At 47.8% G+C, this 17,027-nt stretch overlaps 1 protein-coding gene across 1 annotated transcript in view; it reads right to left on the bottom strand.

The window, feature by feature from the left end:
* LOC144824685 (PRKC apoptosis WT1 regulator protein-like) overlaps positions 1-17,027 on the bottom strand; it is a 117,749-nt gene that overhangs the window by 14,461 nt on the left and 86,261 nt on the right. The window contains exons 7-8 of the mRNA XM_078683717.1: positions 5,341-5,494; positions 5,002-5,106 (exon numbers count right to left, since the gene is read on the bottom strand). Coding sequence (XP_078539843.1) covers positions 5,002-5,106; positions 5,341-5,494 — 259 coding nt within the window. The remainder of the gene's footprint in view (positions 1-5,001; positions 5,107-5,340; positions 5,495-17,027) is intronic.

Genomic DNA, 17,027 nt, shown 5'->3' with positions numbered 1-17,027 from the left:
GGCGTTGTCGGCGACCAGGATGGAGGTGCGAGCTGTCCCACGAAGGTTCTTGCTGTCGACGTCGCTGGACCCAGGATTGGGCTACAAGTCTTGGCAAATGCAAGGCCCACGCGGTGGACCTAAAATGGCGTCTTGGGCGGACCAGGAGGGTCCAGGGTACTTCTCCAATGGAGGGAAGCAAGGGCCAGTCTGGAGCAACCAGACCAGCAGCAGAAATGTCGTCGGCGTCGTCAGGAAGGCCACAAGCCAGCGGGCTAGTAGCCAAACAACGCGGTGAGCAGCAAAAAGCAGAAGGGCCCCACGCAGATCGTGGAGATGCTGGGGGGCTGCACTTCGGTGCTGGAGCTGCTCAGGGTGGGGGCTTCTCGGACCCCAAAGCACTCACCAGGAATTCACTCGGCGGGCTTGCTGGAAAGAAGTCGTGCAGTCTTGAAGATGGCCGGTCCCTCGAGGTCTCGTCACACCCACGGTTCTCAGCTGTGCTGTAGAGGTGGGTAGAGGTCAGAGGTGCCAGGGAAGCCGGTTCTCGTTGAGCTGGGCAGTCGGATTCCGGAGGAAGGACTTGCAGCAGACCGCAGTGTTCTTAGATGGTGCCTGCGGATGCAGGGTGACTACTCCTTAGTCACAAGGGAGAAATCTTAGGAAGAAGTCTTGAGTTCCTTTCGCAGAAAGTAGTTTCAGGATTCAAAGATGATCTGATTTGGAAGGGGGCCAGTTCCTACCTTTATCCTGTAAAAGGGGGCTGGCACGCGACTAGGTCCTGCCCTATGGGTGGGACCAGGAGGGGGGTGGTTACACCCACTTCCTTGGCGGGCTTTCCCCAGGCCAGGGGCTGGAGTGCCCCTGGAACTGGTTTCAGCCGGCCTATGCACAGTGAGCACCGGGGTGCCACTTGCAGTCACCTTCCTCTAAAGCCCTGCCTACCTACAATACACAAAACCCTGTCTGGGACGGTGCTGGCACCGCCCCTGGCAGGAAACCCTTTGTCCTTATCTCCTGCTCTGGGAGGACTCCCAGCAGCAGGAGGGCAGACTTGTGTCTCGGTGGCAGCATCCATTTTGTGGATGCTAAGGCTCTGTCTGACTTTAACCGGGGTTAGGGGTTACATACATGTCGTGTCCCTCTAGAAGGGTGGAATGCTAACCCCGTCGCCAGAATTGGCGAGGGGTTAGTATTCCAATTCGTATGACACCTTACTCGACATGTTTTGATAAAGCGATACCAGAGTTGGCACATAACCGCGAGGATTATAATGCACTTAAGAGTATATGGTATGCGATATCATGGAAACGGCTAAGGGATGGGTCCCGAAAGCCGCAGACAGGCTCAGCTCATGCCAGAGCACCATCTCACACGATTCCAAGCACTCTGCCTTCAGGATTGTTAAGGCCTGCCATAGGAGTGACTGATAGGAGATCTGTGTGTCCATTTTAGGGTTAGATATAGGTATACTATATCTAAAGCAAAGGGTGATTACACCACCTTGCCCCAGCTGTCAAGCAGCCAGTTGTGTCAGATTTGGATGGCCAGCCAGGGGTGGCATAATACATGCTGCAGCCCCTGGTAGGCCCTGGGTACACCTATGCCCTGGGTACCTAAGGTACACTGTACAGGGACTGATAAGGTGACTCAGTATCCAATTTAGATATGTACCTAAGGTACATGGAATCCATTTTACAGAGAGAGCAGTAGGCCTGGGGCCCTGAATAGCAGGGTCCCAGGTCAACTAAGTCAGAAAACCAGCAAAACACCAGGCAAAAAAGTTGGGGGAAACCATAGTCAGGGTTCTACCTTCCTACAGGAGGATTGAATCCTTGTTGGTCTTTGTGAACTATCCCTCAGACCCTCTATTTTGTAGTTTTCTTCTATGGGAATTCACAAGGGCATATTATCACGCCCATTATTGTCGCTTTAGCGGCACTTTCCTGCCGCTAAAGCGGCGATAACTTTAACGCTGTTTCTTGATAATATGCCCCGAAATTTGCATATTTATGTCTTTGAAATTGAAAGGTTAACTGTGTGGAACGTAAAATCTCAATCCTTGCATCATTATTCCTTTTTTTTTTTACTGAAGGATAGTAGGAGTTGATGTGCGTTCATCAGGCAATGGAACCTTTTGGAATGCCATCTGTAACTTTCCAATTTCGCCTCCATTGACCAGTCTGAACGAAATTTGAAAGGATCAATCAGGGGTGCATGTATCCTGGAAGGCGTTATGCAGATTTTGCAAATGAGTCAGTTGTATACAGAATGTTTTTCTGTGTACTAATCAACTTATCCAGAACTACTTAGTAACTACAGACAGCCGTGTAATTGACAGATACACACTTGAAATAGATCTTAAGGTTCAGAGGGTGTCAATAATGGATAGAACAAAAAACTTTTAAAAAACACAACATACACAAGTTTAGGTAGTATGTTAAACTTTTCTCCCACCCCCATTGTAGTAATGTAAACTCAATACATTTCCTCCACCAGTGCGTTTAGCCTACACTTGCAAAAAATAGCTTGAAACACTCAACTATTTAGTGCAGATTGGTAGAAAGAACCAAACTTCTTGACTTTTTTAAATTGGCATGGAAATGTCAATAGGAAATTAGCACTGTGCAAAAATCATAAGGATGCTAAAGAGAAGCACACCATATTTTGCAGGTACGTGGTATTTGGCGTCATTTGATGCCTTATCTTGAAATGGTGGATCTTCCTACAGTCGGTTCTGTGTTATTAAGCAAAAACTGAGTGTCTGCTGCATTTGTGCCATGGCTATATATACTTGTAACAGGGAATGTAACTTAAGCAAATTAAATGCAACGAAGTGCATGTCAGACCAACGGATTCTCCTAATGTTTGTGAACATTCAGAAGAAGTAACGAAAAATTAAGGAGCACATGGGGAGGAATCATGGCACAATATTCAGAAGTAGGCCTTGACAATGCCCACTTTGAACTTATGCTCCTAGGCAATCCCCTCTCGCCCACGATCAAGTCACTGTGGCCCACCTGTCTTGGCCCTCCCCATTCACCAAAGGACAGAATAAAGAGCCTAGGCTTGTGGCTGGACAAATCCCTCAACTTTACTGTCCAAGCAGCTAAACTGTCAGCTATCTGCTCTGGCCTACTCAGGCTCCTAAGGAAGATTCTTCCCTTATTGCCTTTCCAAGCCAGACAGATCATGATCCAGCGGCTTGTTCTTTCCAGGCTGGAATTTAGGAATGCCTTGTACTTAGGGGCCCCCCATTCCACTCTGAACGCGCTCTAGATCATACAAAATTGTGCGGCAAGTACATTACTTCAAATTCCCTGCCGACTCTCTGTGAAATCTGGCCTGAAGAGCCTTCACTGGCTCCAGGTTAGAGAAAGAATTGAATTTAAGACCCTCTGCATAACTCACCGAGCATACTGGAAAACTGGAGCTGTCATTAACCACTCATTGATCACTTCATATAACCCTGTCAGACAGCTTAGATCGTCATCCTCTCTCCTGGTGACTGTACCCAGGATTAAGAGAGCCAGATGTGGAAGTCGGTCCTTTTTGTATAACTCTTCAATACTCTGGAACTCCCTCCCTTATCATCTACGCTCGGAACCCAATCTCCTATATTTTCGCAAACAACTAAAAATCCTGCTCTTTAAAAAAACGGATTAATCTTCAATACTGCCCCTACACGCACAAGTCTGCAGCGCCAGGACGCCTCAGGGTAGCTATCGCGCCCTATAAATGGTCTTTTCATTTCATTTAATTTCACTTATGCAGATCTCTCGTGGGCTGTCCTACAAGCTGAGAGGAGATCCTAAAAACAAAATAACCACCCCACAATGCCACCTCTATCCAGTGGGGTTACGAATATATCCAGTTGTAAAAATAGAAAACCTCCACAGTCTGCAAAGTGGCCAAGGAGAATTATGCTGGTCCCTCTCGCCTTTAAAACCCATTTTCAGTCGATGATCAAGGCTGGGAGGCTTCTTTTCCTTCCTTCCCAGTCTTGTGTAGGGGCCAGAGAGGGATTGTGTTTTCTACTACCCAAGGGTGGAGATGTATCTGTTGCCCCACCATCTTGCCCCCAAGGCGGAGGCTGTTATTTATATAAGGCCTCATGGTCTTAAAGGGTGGGAGAGTTGTTCACATGGCCATTCCTAATCCTCTCCATGCTAAAGAATTGTGGGGTGCAAGTGTAGCCCAACTGGCTTTCTCAAATATGGAAGTACTGTTCCTCCTCCTTGCCAAAGTAAAGTGGGAAGGTCTTTGGTACATGGCCTGTCTTCCACAAGATCAAGAGTGTTTTTGTTAGTGGCGTAACAAAGAGTGAGGCCCTTCCCCCTGCAAGATATGCTGAAGTGACCCCTCACACATCAGTAGGGTAAGTCTGCCCCCCCACACCGCGGAGGCTGTGGGGCTTTTGTTCTGCCCCTGCTGTTAGTCCCTTTATGTCACCCCAAATGTTTCCTAAAGGCAGTTGAGTTTAGTATGGTATCTTTACCCCCTCCTTTTACCCTCCATTTTTTGCCAAAGGGCAAGGGTGTACTAGGTACGCATTGTCCTACCCACCTTGCTCAAGTGTGGGGGGGTTTAAAAAATTCTGTGGCAGCTGTCAGGGGATAAAGACCACAAAATACCCTCCCTGCCATTGCACAAAGCAATTGGTGGTGTTAACAAATACCCTGCCACCATATGTACCTTTTGAATGTCTCCCAGGGTTTATGGAACATATGTTTGTATAATGTGCTTACACAATGATTTTTCACAGAATGCTTTGTTATAACAAAACAAGTTAAATTTAGATTAAAGGTATCTAGAACTCACTAACATGCTTTCACGCCCCTATGAGTATACTTCAAGAGCAAAACTGGATCCCAGTCGGATGCTAGTACCTAGTCAAATTGCACATTTGAGTCCTAATTGCTCATTTATCCTCATGAAATTCTGTGTCTGGATCGCCTCCAGAGCCACTAATCATCCACCATGCACCAGAGAATACATCGGATCTTAATTACAATCTCTTACCTCCTTCAAAGAGATCCTCTGTAGCCTTAGCTTCTGTATTGAGCCATCTTTCTCCTGCTGCTGTTGCTTTAACTTCTGGTTTTCCATCTTCTTTCCAGAGACAGCCTGAAAAGCATACCTAGTCAGATGTCAGGAGATGCAGAAGTCATTCCTTTGAGGCAGTCAACTAACATGATTATTGTGTACTGGCAGAGTATGGGATTTATCAATACTAATGCTGCACTGGGTAACCATATTGTAACTTTATGTATCTCTCCTGTATAAACTATGCATGGGGTGCTTGGGGATTGTCACCACTTTGAGGACCCCTTAATTGTAAAGTATTTGATAATTCAATACCTGCTGAAGTTCGTTCATCTTCTTCTCCAGCTTTGTGGAGTTGTAATCGCTCTTCGTCCCACTGCTGCATTCCTTGTCCTGAAGTGATGAGAATTTTGGATGATTTCCACTAGATTTCTTAATTAAGGGAGCATGGACTGATCCAGCGGATCCACTGGTAGGGCCGCAATGGGGAAGGAAAAAGAGTGGAATGTTAGAAATACAGTTAGACCCTGTGAAGAGAATGTTTCAAAAAGAGTTTTGCTCATAAAATGATTTTCACAGTTGTCTTCAGGGACTCTAGTTTCAGGTAGTTCACTTAGAATCATGCAGAATATAGGGGCATCAGCTCCTTACCTTAGGCATGTGCTTCATGCAGCATGTAAAATCGGTTTGAAACAGAAACCGGTATCTACAAGATAGGTTATCTTTGTAATCCGTCCACCAACAATGAGTTGGGAAGACAACTCCGTGAACTTCATGTATGTGGTGGAACAACAACGATAGATGACCAATTCTTCACAATCAAGGATTACAAAATCAAGTTTATTTTGTCAGATACCAAAGTAGCAAGACTGAGTTGTCAAATAAATGTAGGAGGTGGCATTACCAAGCTGGATGATTGATCGATTACCTCCTCAAACTGATGCCATTGCTGGTGCAACTACAGGTAAACATGTCTGAACGATGGACATATAAGGAAAGTGGGTGATACTTAGTGCTCTGGCTATAAACAACAGAAACCCTTTCCTGCATTTATTCTTGGGGGCATTATTATGATTAGACTATTTAAAAAACTGGTGTCCCTGTAGATAAGTTTGAAACCACAAGTGTGGTAATGCTCACTGTTGTAATCCAGCGATACTGTCTTGACAAGTGTAGCACAATTTGCTATTGTAGGAAAGTGCCCCTTTGTGACAAGGTCACCCCCACTCTTTGCCCTAGTACTGATGCTTTTCGACTCAAAGTACACTGGGTCCCTGCTAACCAGGCCCCCAGTGTCAGTCTTCATCCCTTAAAACAAGGTAAATGTCTAATTGTAACCCCATTGGGAAAGACTTTAGAACCCCTGTAAGTCCCTGGTAAATGGTACCTGCTGATACCTAGGGCATGGGTACTAAAGAGGGTCTGCCCGGCCTGCAGCATTTAATATGCCACCCTGATGGACCCACACACAAATTGCATGAAGACTGCCATTGCAGGCTGTGTGAAATGGTGCAAACCATTCCAAAGACACGACATTGCACACTCACTGTGTACCATGCTTCTGTGCACTGCATATACTATATGGAAGTCACCTCTACAACAGGGAGGGGGAGCTAGGTGGCGCACTTGCAGATGGCCGCTCTGTAGCGAGCTCCTGCCACCCGGCAACATTTATCCTCAAATGTATCCTTTTACTGGCCGAACTGGTTAACTCTACCACCCCTGCTCAACAGCGCTGACCCTTCTGCGCCTGTGGGCTAAATCCTGGTGTTTGTACTCGCCTGCTGCCTTGGGAACCTGCGATGAGAGGTGCCCCCGCCTGGTTGTGATCCTCCCGACGCCTAGGCTCCGGCCGCTGTGACTACCCTGCAGCGGTGCTGCGGAGCGGCTGGCTAGGCCTTATCGGCCGCGTATCCTGGCCCCGGTCCCCAGAGTTGAGACCCCGGTGCCCACGCTTTTACCGCTGCTGGCGGTTCTCTGGCGGCGACCAACCTGGGCAGGACCGGCACCTAGAGGCGACAGTGAGAGCGCACGCCCGCGGCGCTGCTGTGACTGCTGCGGTGCCTGCTGCGGTGTTTCAATTTGTGCGGGGGGCCCACCTGCCCCCGGACACCGCTGCGTGGTTCATCGGTGCTGCAGGGGACCCCGGCTTGCATGAGGCACTGAAATCCCCCGGCAGCCACTGGCTACCGTAGATGCCTACTGGCAGTGCCTGCTCGGTCAGGGCGGAGCACTGGAGACGCTGGGCCATCGGCGCCATTTTGTGGGACAACTTCACGGCGGAGCCCGGAGACCTGACCTCGCCTGCAGGAGGGCTTTAAGAGGGGTGCACCTGCTGCCCTGCAGGGAGAGTTGGACCCCTACCTGGGACCACGAAAGTTAGTGCCTTTTCTTGAACTGCACAGCGTGCTCGGCCTCCCTGCTGCCTATTGCCACCGCTGCTTCCACGTCTTCCCCTGCTCTCCGAGACCACATCGGGGGAGGCGGAGAGGTCACCTGCAACCTCCTTCTTAACTGGACACTGCTCTGTGCCGAGTGCGCTACCCCCTGCCCTACAGTGCACACACCTGCGTGCTGTTGGAACACGACTCGGTGATTCCTGCGATATTATTTGGGCGCCATGGGCAAACCGGACATGCGCCAACCCAAGCTTAACTTCAATGCCGCAAAGAAAGCGCACCGTCCAAGCCAAGGTGATCAGGAGCAGGCTGGGCACAGTGCGGATGGAGCGGCGACGGCCGCTCCGACTACCGATGTACAGGAAATCCTCCGTGAGGTTAGACAAGGCTTTGCCACCATTGTTGATAAAGTAGACAGGATGTCATCACGGATGGACGCCATCGCCCGCAAGCTTGATGGGCATGACGAAAGACTTAAAAAAGCAGAAAGGCGTATCTCCGACTCTGAAGATGTCTCCGCCACCCACACGTCCCAATTATCTCGCATGGATAACCTGCTCCGCACCATCGCGGCGAAGAATGAAGATTTAGAAGCGTGTAGTCGGCGCAATAACATCCGCCCTATTGGCATTCCAGAGTCCACCAACACTGGGAGCATGAAGGACTATATTGAGAAGATGCTCTTGGCAGCGGTAGGCTCTGATCTCTTTTCCGCCCACTTTATTGTTGAGCGTGCTCACCGATCACTGGGGCCTCGGCCCAAGCCCGGAGACACCCATCGCCCTATAATAGCATGTCTCCTAATCTACAGAGATCGTGACGTGGCATTGCGAGCGGCATGCTGCAAGCGAGTGTTGTCCTATGACGGAGTTACATTCTCCATCTATCCTGACTTTTGTACCTGGCCAGACTGTGTGTTACACATCAAGGGACGCAGCGATTCTTTACGAAGCCGCACCAAGTGGAGGACTTTTTGAAGCATCTGAAAAGATAGGCTCGGAGCGGTGCTGCTGCAGAAGGTTCCAAAAGCTCCCCGATGGCCGAAGTGGACATTGAACAGTAGTAAGATATGTTTGCTTTGTTTGTCTTGCCCCTGTGTCTGGGGTGACTCTGTTCTGGGTCTGCCCTGTTAGGTGGCGTGAGTGCTGAATTGTCCTTAATTGATTGCCTTGATGTGCGCTTCCCTCTGGGATGTGTGGGATGCTGTGGCCACCTTTATGGCCGCTTCGAAATACAGACTTTTCTTTGATATAATGTACTCTCCTGGACAAGGTTGCAGGCCTTTTCACGTGCAATCCCTTTGCGTAAGTTATATTACAACAATGCTTGGGTGGGTTTGAGATGATCCGGTGTGTGCCACATTTCTCAGCGCCGGGCACCCCTGTCTGCATGCTCGACAGCTTCGGCTGTTGGTCTGTATGACTGGGGCATGGTTGTGTCGCCACCTGGGATGGCCCTCAAAGGGCATTTCCCCGTTCTGGTCCACTACATGAGCTAAGTGAGACCTATACTATTGTTGGTTTTTCTGTTGGGGGGTGGGTGGGGACAGAGGGGGAGGGTGCATGGTACTGGCATATTTGGGATGCTTCAGTGGGTGGGGGGGGTGAGGGGGTGATGGTCAGAGTGGGTGTTGTAAAGAGCGGTTCGTTGTATTGAGCTACGCTCTTCTTGTTTGTAGGGCTGCACTGTTTGTGTGGATTGTTGTTGTTGACGTTGCACGCGGTGGGTCTTATTTTGTTTGCGCACACTGCACTTTTGCCTGGTTGGGCATGCTCTATTTCCTTTCTTACATACAAGGTGACACATGAGGGGACGCCGTTAAATATTCCACGTGGAATGATTGATTGATTGATTGAATTAGGATTTGTAAAAGCGCTACTTTGCCCGGAGGCGTCAAGGTGCAAATGATGGAATAGAGCCAGGTACATATGAAAAAACACAGGAGATAGAGGCCTAGGAGTAGGCTTCAGTAAAGAGTAGAGTTTTAAGGCCCTTTCGGAAGAGCAGAAGAGATTCCTGACCCCTGAGTACCGAAGGGAGCTCGTTCCAGAGTCTAGGAATGTCAGAGGGCTGGGGGATCCTCGGAAGAGGAGGCAGATTATAGCTTACCTGGATCCCCATCACATTCACATAGCGATGCTGCAGGAAACTCATCTCAACCCCTTGCTGTCCCCTGTTTTTGCTTCCCGTTGGTCACTACACTGGGTCTTTTTATCTTATTCTACCTATGCTAGGGGTACCGCCATACTGATTAAAAACAACGTGCCTTTTGCTGTGGTGGGCTCCTCCAGTGATGACCAGGGGAGGTTCAGCCTTACCTGGAGGCGGCTAGGACTTGACTCTGTGACCCTCGTGTGCTGTTATGGCCCCAACACAGATACTCCCGAATTTTTTTCTTCATAGTGGGACAAGGTGAGAGAGATTGGCTCGACCTATGTTATCTGGGGGGGGGGGTTAACGTCACTTATGCCCCTGCTGCAGATAGATCGAACCCCGCTCCGCACCACCGCACCAAAGCTGCCGCGACGCTCCATGACATTATTTCTGAAAATTGTTTGCTGGACGCTTGGCGACACGTCCAGCCGCACCGGCGTGAGGGCACACATTTTACTGCTCATGCTGCTTCTTGGGCGAGGCTGGACTACTGGCTTCTGTTTCGTGGCCTTGGTCCTGTGATTAGCGCGGTGCAACACCTAGCCAGGACATACTCTGACCACCCGCCTGTTATGCTCACGCTTTCCTCGGCGGCTTTTGAGTTCCCGCGCAGCGCATGGAGACTGAACACACGTATGCTGCTCGACGAGGTATTTCGAACGGAACTGGAGGATGAGATCAAGGAATTTTTTGAAAAAAAATTAGTGATCTGTAAGGAGTGTAGAAACGATATGGGAGGCGTTCAAGGTAACCATTAGAGGTGTTTTAAAGAGCATCACTTCTTTCCTTCATAGATTAGAGCAGGAGCTCCGAACACTTGAAGCGCGCTTAGCAGGACATCCGGATGGGGACAGTCAGGTCAAGTTTAGAGAGACATTGACTGAATATATGGCAGAAGTGCGCAGGGAGGTGCGTTTTCGTGGAAAACACTGGGTGGCGCATAGATATGGGGAGGGGGAACGCCCCGGCAAGGCGCTTGCAGACGCGATTAGGCGACCACGCCACTCCAGCTACATTATAGACTTAGAAAAATCAGATGGTACGAGATGCTGGGACACCGCCAGCATCTTAGAGGAGTTTGTCAACCATTACGCCACTCTGTTTACGAGCGTTGGCCAGCGCGATCTTGACTTGGATTCTTACCTGGACGATGTTGCTTTGGGGTGGCTGAGTGATGTGCACCGCAAGTTCCTATGTGCACCATTCACACTTGACAAAATCCGAGACCATCATGGGCATACAATCGGGCAAGGCCACCGGCCTGGATGGCATCCCAATCGAGTTCTACAAAACCTACATAGATCTGATGGCGCGAAGTCTTTGAGGACTCTCTGGACGTGGGGATCCTTCCGCCGTCCATGAGAGAAGCGCTCATTGTCTCCCTTTTGAAGCCCAAAAAGCCGCCTCACCTCTGCGGCTCTTATCGTCCGCTTTCCCTGCTCAATTGTGATGCAAAGATCTTGGCGAAACTTATTGCCAATAGGCTGAGTTTACTGCTCGACCACTTGATATTGCTGGACCAGTCTGGGTTTGTCCCGGGGAGGTCCACCTCCCATAATTTGCGCACTCTTTTCACTGTCTTAGATACCATTTCCCCGGATTTTCCTTTGGCGGCGGTCTTTCTTGACGCCACCAAAGCTTTTGACTCCGTCGAATGGGATTATATATTTGGCATTATGCAACGGATGGGCTTTCCCCCTCTTTTTATTTCCTGGATCAGACTCCTGTACTGTCAGCCGGGCGCTAAGGTACTTATTAATGGGCGCATGTCCGCATTCTTCCCAATTGCTTGAGGCACGTTGGTAACTGAGCCGCTGGCAGCACGATTGAGACAATGGCATAACGACATAGCACTGCGTTGTCACCTGCGGCAGATCCTTATATCCATGTATGCCGATGACATCACTCTGTATATCCGTGACCCTTGCACCAATCTCAACGTGCTCCTCCGTGAGTTTGTTGTTTTTGGCGGTGTATCCGTAGTCCAAATTAATTGGGGGAAATCATGTCTCTTTCCCCTAACGGAACCGGTACAACGCTTTCCCCTGGATTATCCACTGGAATGGTGCGAAGATGAATTTCGATATCTGGGGATTGGCATCAGACGAAATAGAGAGGAACTCATGAGACTTAATTATGGGGTTGCACTGACCCATATTACCAACAATGTATCTCGTTTGATAAAGCTCCCTTTATCCTTGGCTGGGCGAGCGTCTTTGATTAAAATGGTCATACTCCCGCAATTACTCTACCTTTTTCTTAATATCCCGTACCACCCGGGGCGACATTTTTTCAAATTATTGAAAACTGAGCTGATCAGATTGGTGTGGGGGGGGAAGCAGGCTCGCCTTCAGTGGGCGGTTCTTACCAGGCCCTATGCCGCGGGTGGCTTTGGCATCCCAGACCTAGAATTGTACTATATAAACCCCCAGGCCCATTACTTATATTATTGGATACGGCGTCCCCAATTTATGCCGCAACTAGCAGCCGAACATTGGCTTGCACATCCGATCCCAATAGAAGGGGTACTATTTGCTAGCCTGCTGGCTCGAGAGCGCACGCAGAATACTGTGAATGCCACGATCTCTGCGTGACAACGCATTGAGAGGCTCTTGGGGGCGGATTCACTTTACTCTCCGCTTTTGCCTCTAGTTTAACATCCCGCAATGCCGCTTCTGCAGGAGACGGTTTTTCATAGGCTTAAGGACCTGTTACCTGGGGTGATCTGTACGTAAATGGCTAATTTCGCACATCGGACAGCATTTTTCAAGATCTGGTCCGCACGCCGCTGGACAGCTTTTTGTACTTACGGCTTCAGCAAGGGATCCGAGCCTTACACGCTGCTTTCCCAGCAGAGCCCCCCACACTGGCACCCCTCCACTTACTTCTGCAACGCGAAGCTCCTACGAAACTGGTCTCCTTACTGTATCGTGCTATTCAGGAGCAGAGGTATGTACCACCTCCGCAGTCCCGGGTGCGGTGGGGGTAAGAGCTGGGATTTGTACTCACTGACGACCAATGGGAGTTTTGTTGTCTCCAAACTGAGCGCATATCTGCTAGCAGTAGACTGCGCGTCATACATTACTAATACCTACACAGGTTGTATTACACGCCGGCCAGAATGCACCGATATCAGCTGCGAGACTCCGATGCCTGTGATAGGTGCCATGCGTCAAAGGCGGACATGCTACATTTAGCTTGGGACTGTCCGGCGGTCCGGACCTTCTGGGAACAGGTCTTTGCTGCCCTGCATCAGATGACTGACGTACACTTAGATAGCACACCACTGTTGGCCCTACTGGGCTATGTCTAACCCGTCCCACCGGCATCCCGCAAGTATATAGCTTTAGCTTTGTTGATGGCAAAGAGAAGGGTGGCCTGCCACTGGGGCAGAGGGAAGGCGCCGAAGTTTAAGGAATGACTGAATGATATGATTTATTGCCAGGAACAGCTCTCCAATTATGCTGAATTGTTACCTAGCTCCTCTAGGCCTCGCGACATTTGGTTGCCTCTGACAACTTACCTCTTAGCAAGAGCGGCTGATACTGATGAAGTGGACCCGGTAGATCAAACCTTGTGATGCTTGCTTGGGGATCTTCGTTACTCTGATGGTCACATTTTTAGTGTATCTCCCCACAGCGATATGCCCGATGCGCGTCATCCTCCGATATGTCTCTGCGCGCCTGATTGTACGTGGTGATGTTGCTGGTGCTGATTGGTGTGCTCTTGCGCTGCGTAACTGCCCTAAGCATCATGGCAAATCTCTAATGTGTCCCTCTTTAGAGGATCCTGATTTATATACTTCCTAACATTGTTATGTCTGAGTGTGCAATGTTCTCTTATCGCCTGTTTTTTTTCTTTTTATTTTGTGCCAACAAAGTGCAACACGTAGACTTGCCATTAGTTCATATTTGTATTCTTCATTTTACAGTGAAATGTTTCTAGATAACTGTTTGATGCGGCCGGCCCGCTGTGGTTGTAGGCGACTTGCTGTGTATTATCATGCAATTTTCAGTATATTTTGATTTATCATCTTCATACAGCGGCCGGCCACTTTGTGGATGTAAGCTACCGAACCCGTGTTTATTGTGTTGGAACAATAAACCTTTTTAAAAAAGTCACCTCTACAACAGGCCTTAGAGCCCTAAGGCAGAGTGCATTATATCATATGTGATGAAAAAGCAGATATGACCCTGTGATGTCTGGTTCTATTGCCACGACATTACAAGTGATCAGGAAGTAATCTTAAGAATATGTACTGGGCACTGGTCATTACGAGTTACCCAGCTATATAATGGCTCCACTGTAAGTAAGTAATTGTTTATTTGTACATGGTTAATTAAAATCTTTACAATTATAAAACATTAGTAAAAATTATCTAGAAAAATTCATTTGTACTCAATCTTATCAGATTAAAAGTTTGGTTAAGATCAGTTCATGGTTATACTTAAAATCTTCCAATGTTTATCATGCCTTCTTAAGTCTTTTTCCTGTTAAGTCAAAGAACTTTACGACCTGGTAATTTCATTTGGTGTTGTTGGGGTTGAAACACAGTTTGACAGCCTGCCTGCATGTCTGAATGCCGTGTAGTTTGAAGTAGGGTCATAATAAGTTATACCTCAGATCTTTTAGTTTGGGGCAAATGCAAATCACATGGACGATGTCCTCCTTGCCGGTTTTACACAGGTGACACTGCTGTGAGAAGTTTTTCTCTCCCAGGGTGGTAAATGTGGGAGTACAGGGAGTACACCGAGGCGTAGTTTTAGAAACTTTTCTTTGGTTTTTATTTTCATACCAATGTTGAGGTATGCTTGTGGTTGCATTCTTCCGTAATCACCAAGCGTGATCCAGCCGTGCGCTCTGTTTGCTAGTGCCTTCTTGTCCTCGATTGCTGAGATGGTGCGTGCTGATTTTTTTGCAACTTTTTTAAAGGACAAGAGGTCTATTGGGGGGATGTTTGACATTACAACGCACACTTTTACAACGCATACCTTTACAACGCATTTTTTACAACGCAACATCCATTACAACGCATTCCATTACAACGCATGCCATTACAACGAAATTTCAAAAACTACATTTACAACACATTCCATTAAAACGCATACTACCTTTACAATGCATACCATTACAACGCATTACATTACATTGCATGTTTGGTAAGTATTGGATAGTGTAGGGGTAAAATTTACTATTCTAACTCCAGGGGGTGCAACAGTAGGGTAAGTGTTGGATAGTGTAGGGGTAACATTTACTATTCTAACTCCAGGGGGTGCAACAGTAGGGTAAGTGTTGGATAGTGTAGGGGTAAAAATTACTATTCTAACTCCAGGGGGTGCAACAGTAGGGTAAGTGTTGGATGGTAATGTTATGCGTTGTAATGGTATGCCTTGTAATGACTGAGTTGTAATGACATGCGTTGTAGTGGTGTGCGTTGTAGTGTCATGCGCTGTAATGGTTGCATTGTAAATACATGCATTGTAATGGATGTTGCGTTGTAAAAGTTTTGTTGTAATGGTAGTGCGTTGTAAAAGTTGTGTTGTAAAGGTTGTTTCCCCTATTGGGGTATCCCAGACGACAGTCAAACCTAGGACTTGAAGTGATTCAAGTAAATAATCTCTGGTTGAAGATTTATGATGCCGAAGCAGCTCTTCCCATACATTGGAACTTAAGGAGCCAATCTCCGCAGTGCAAACCTTATGCCAGCTGGTTACATACGCACATCGCCTTTCTAGTGTTTTTTTAAGAATTCCGAATTACAGCGGATCTAAGCAGGTGAGACATATTTTGGGAGGTTAAAGATAGCCCTGTATGAGTTGTCTATAAGTATGTCCAGTAATGCAGCATCCTTCCCATGAAGCGATTCGCTCCCGTATGTAAGGGTCGGCTGTAATTTTGCACGCAATATTTGGAGGAGAGGGTTAAGTGTTAGATCAGGAAGTTTGGCCTTTAATGATTTTATAGCCAAGTAGGTCATAGTCGCCTTCCCTGGTAAGGAGCCAAGTTGTGGTTTAAATGTGTTTTTTGAATCCAAAATTACACCCACGTACTTATAAGTAGTTACCAGTTCCAGTTTTTCTTCGTTTAGGTGTCAACTAATTCTCATTTTTCCCTATAATTCACAGCCATGACCTTTGATTTATTGAAATGTATTTTCAGGGCATTCCTTACTGAAAAGGTGTGAGCTACATTCAGGAGATGCTGAAGGCCCGTGGGTGTCCGACTTATCAGCACCAAGTCGGCCGCGTATAGCAGGTTGAAGAGGATAATTTTCCCTAGTTTAGGCGCATGATTAGGGCATTTGTCAAGTTCCCCTGGTAGATCAGCAAGAAAAAGGTTGAATAAAATTGGTGCTAATACACACCCCTGTTTTAACATTTTTGTTGTCCTAATGGGCTTCGAGAGATGTGTGCCTGCTCCTAGTTTGACTTGGATCCAGGTGTTTGAGGGAGTAGTATTAGCACATCCAGGAGATGTTTAGGTATTCCCCGGTTATCCAGTTTCTGCCATAGTTTTTTGCGATCCACATGGTCGAATGCAGCAGTGTAGTCAATAAGCGAGAGATATAAAGGTGTTTTAATCTCTTTTGCTGCTCCCATCAGCAAGGTCAGTGCTGTGATGTTGGTTGAGGTCCCTTGGCCCCTGCAAAACCCCGTTTGGTTAATCGGGATTATGGAATTTTCAGATGCCCATAGCGTTAGCTCCTCCAAGATGATTCCTGCGAAATATTTGGCATCCACGTCTATGAGGGCAATAAGTGGATAGTTGTTTGAGTGCTTCTTGCTGCCATGTTTGATAATCGGGCTGATGAGTGACCCATGCCAGGACTCAGGAAGAGTCTGGGTGTTTCTTCAGCTGTTGAATATTGGTGTTAGTGATGCGCTCCAAAATTCCGCATCCGATTTATACAACATAGGTGGGATGCCATTAGGCCCCGGGGCTCCTGTAGGTCTCCCCCTTGCTATTTGCCTTTTCAGGTCGGCTGGCACAGTCGTCTGTTGTCCGGACTCAATGGGCTGAGAGGAGCTTACTTCCGGCACTAGTTTGTCAAGTTTAGATGGGATCATAACCCCGTACTCACGTGTTTCCTGGGAGCTTGTTGCCATGTAGCAGTTGTCTTTTTCTTCTGTTTAGCCCTCATAACTTCTATGCTGGGTTTCTTTGTTGCCTCATCTTCTGGGCTTTCCTCATTATTAAAGTGCTTGAGTAGGTATTTTGTCCATACCTCCTCTGAAATGTGTGAGTTTTGGCAGAGATGTTCTGGATTCTTTATTTTTTTAACCATTTGCCAGAACCTGGAGCTATTTTTCCGCTTTCCTTCATAAAGAAGTTTGGCCCAAAGATCATCGTTTCTTAGCTTCTGTTTTCCCATTTCATCTGTTTTAGCTGTTTTTTTGCTTTCCGTAAGACAGTTTGCAAGTTGTGATTTGTGGGATCCCTTCGCATTTG

This window comes from Lissotriton helveticus, chromosome 3_1, assembly GCF_964261635.1.
Source record: "Lissotriton helveticus chromosome 3_1, aLisHel1.1, whole genome shotgun sequence".
NCBI lineage: Eukaryota > Metazoa > Chordata > Amphibia > Caudata > Salamandridae > Lissotriton > Lissotriton helveticus.
This window is presented reverse-complemented; position numbering and strand designations above follow the sequence as displayed.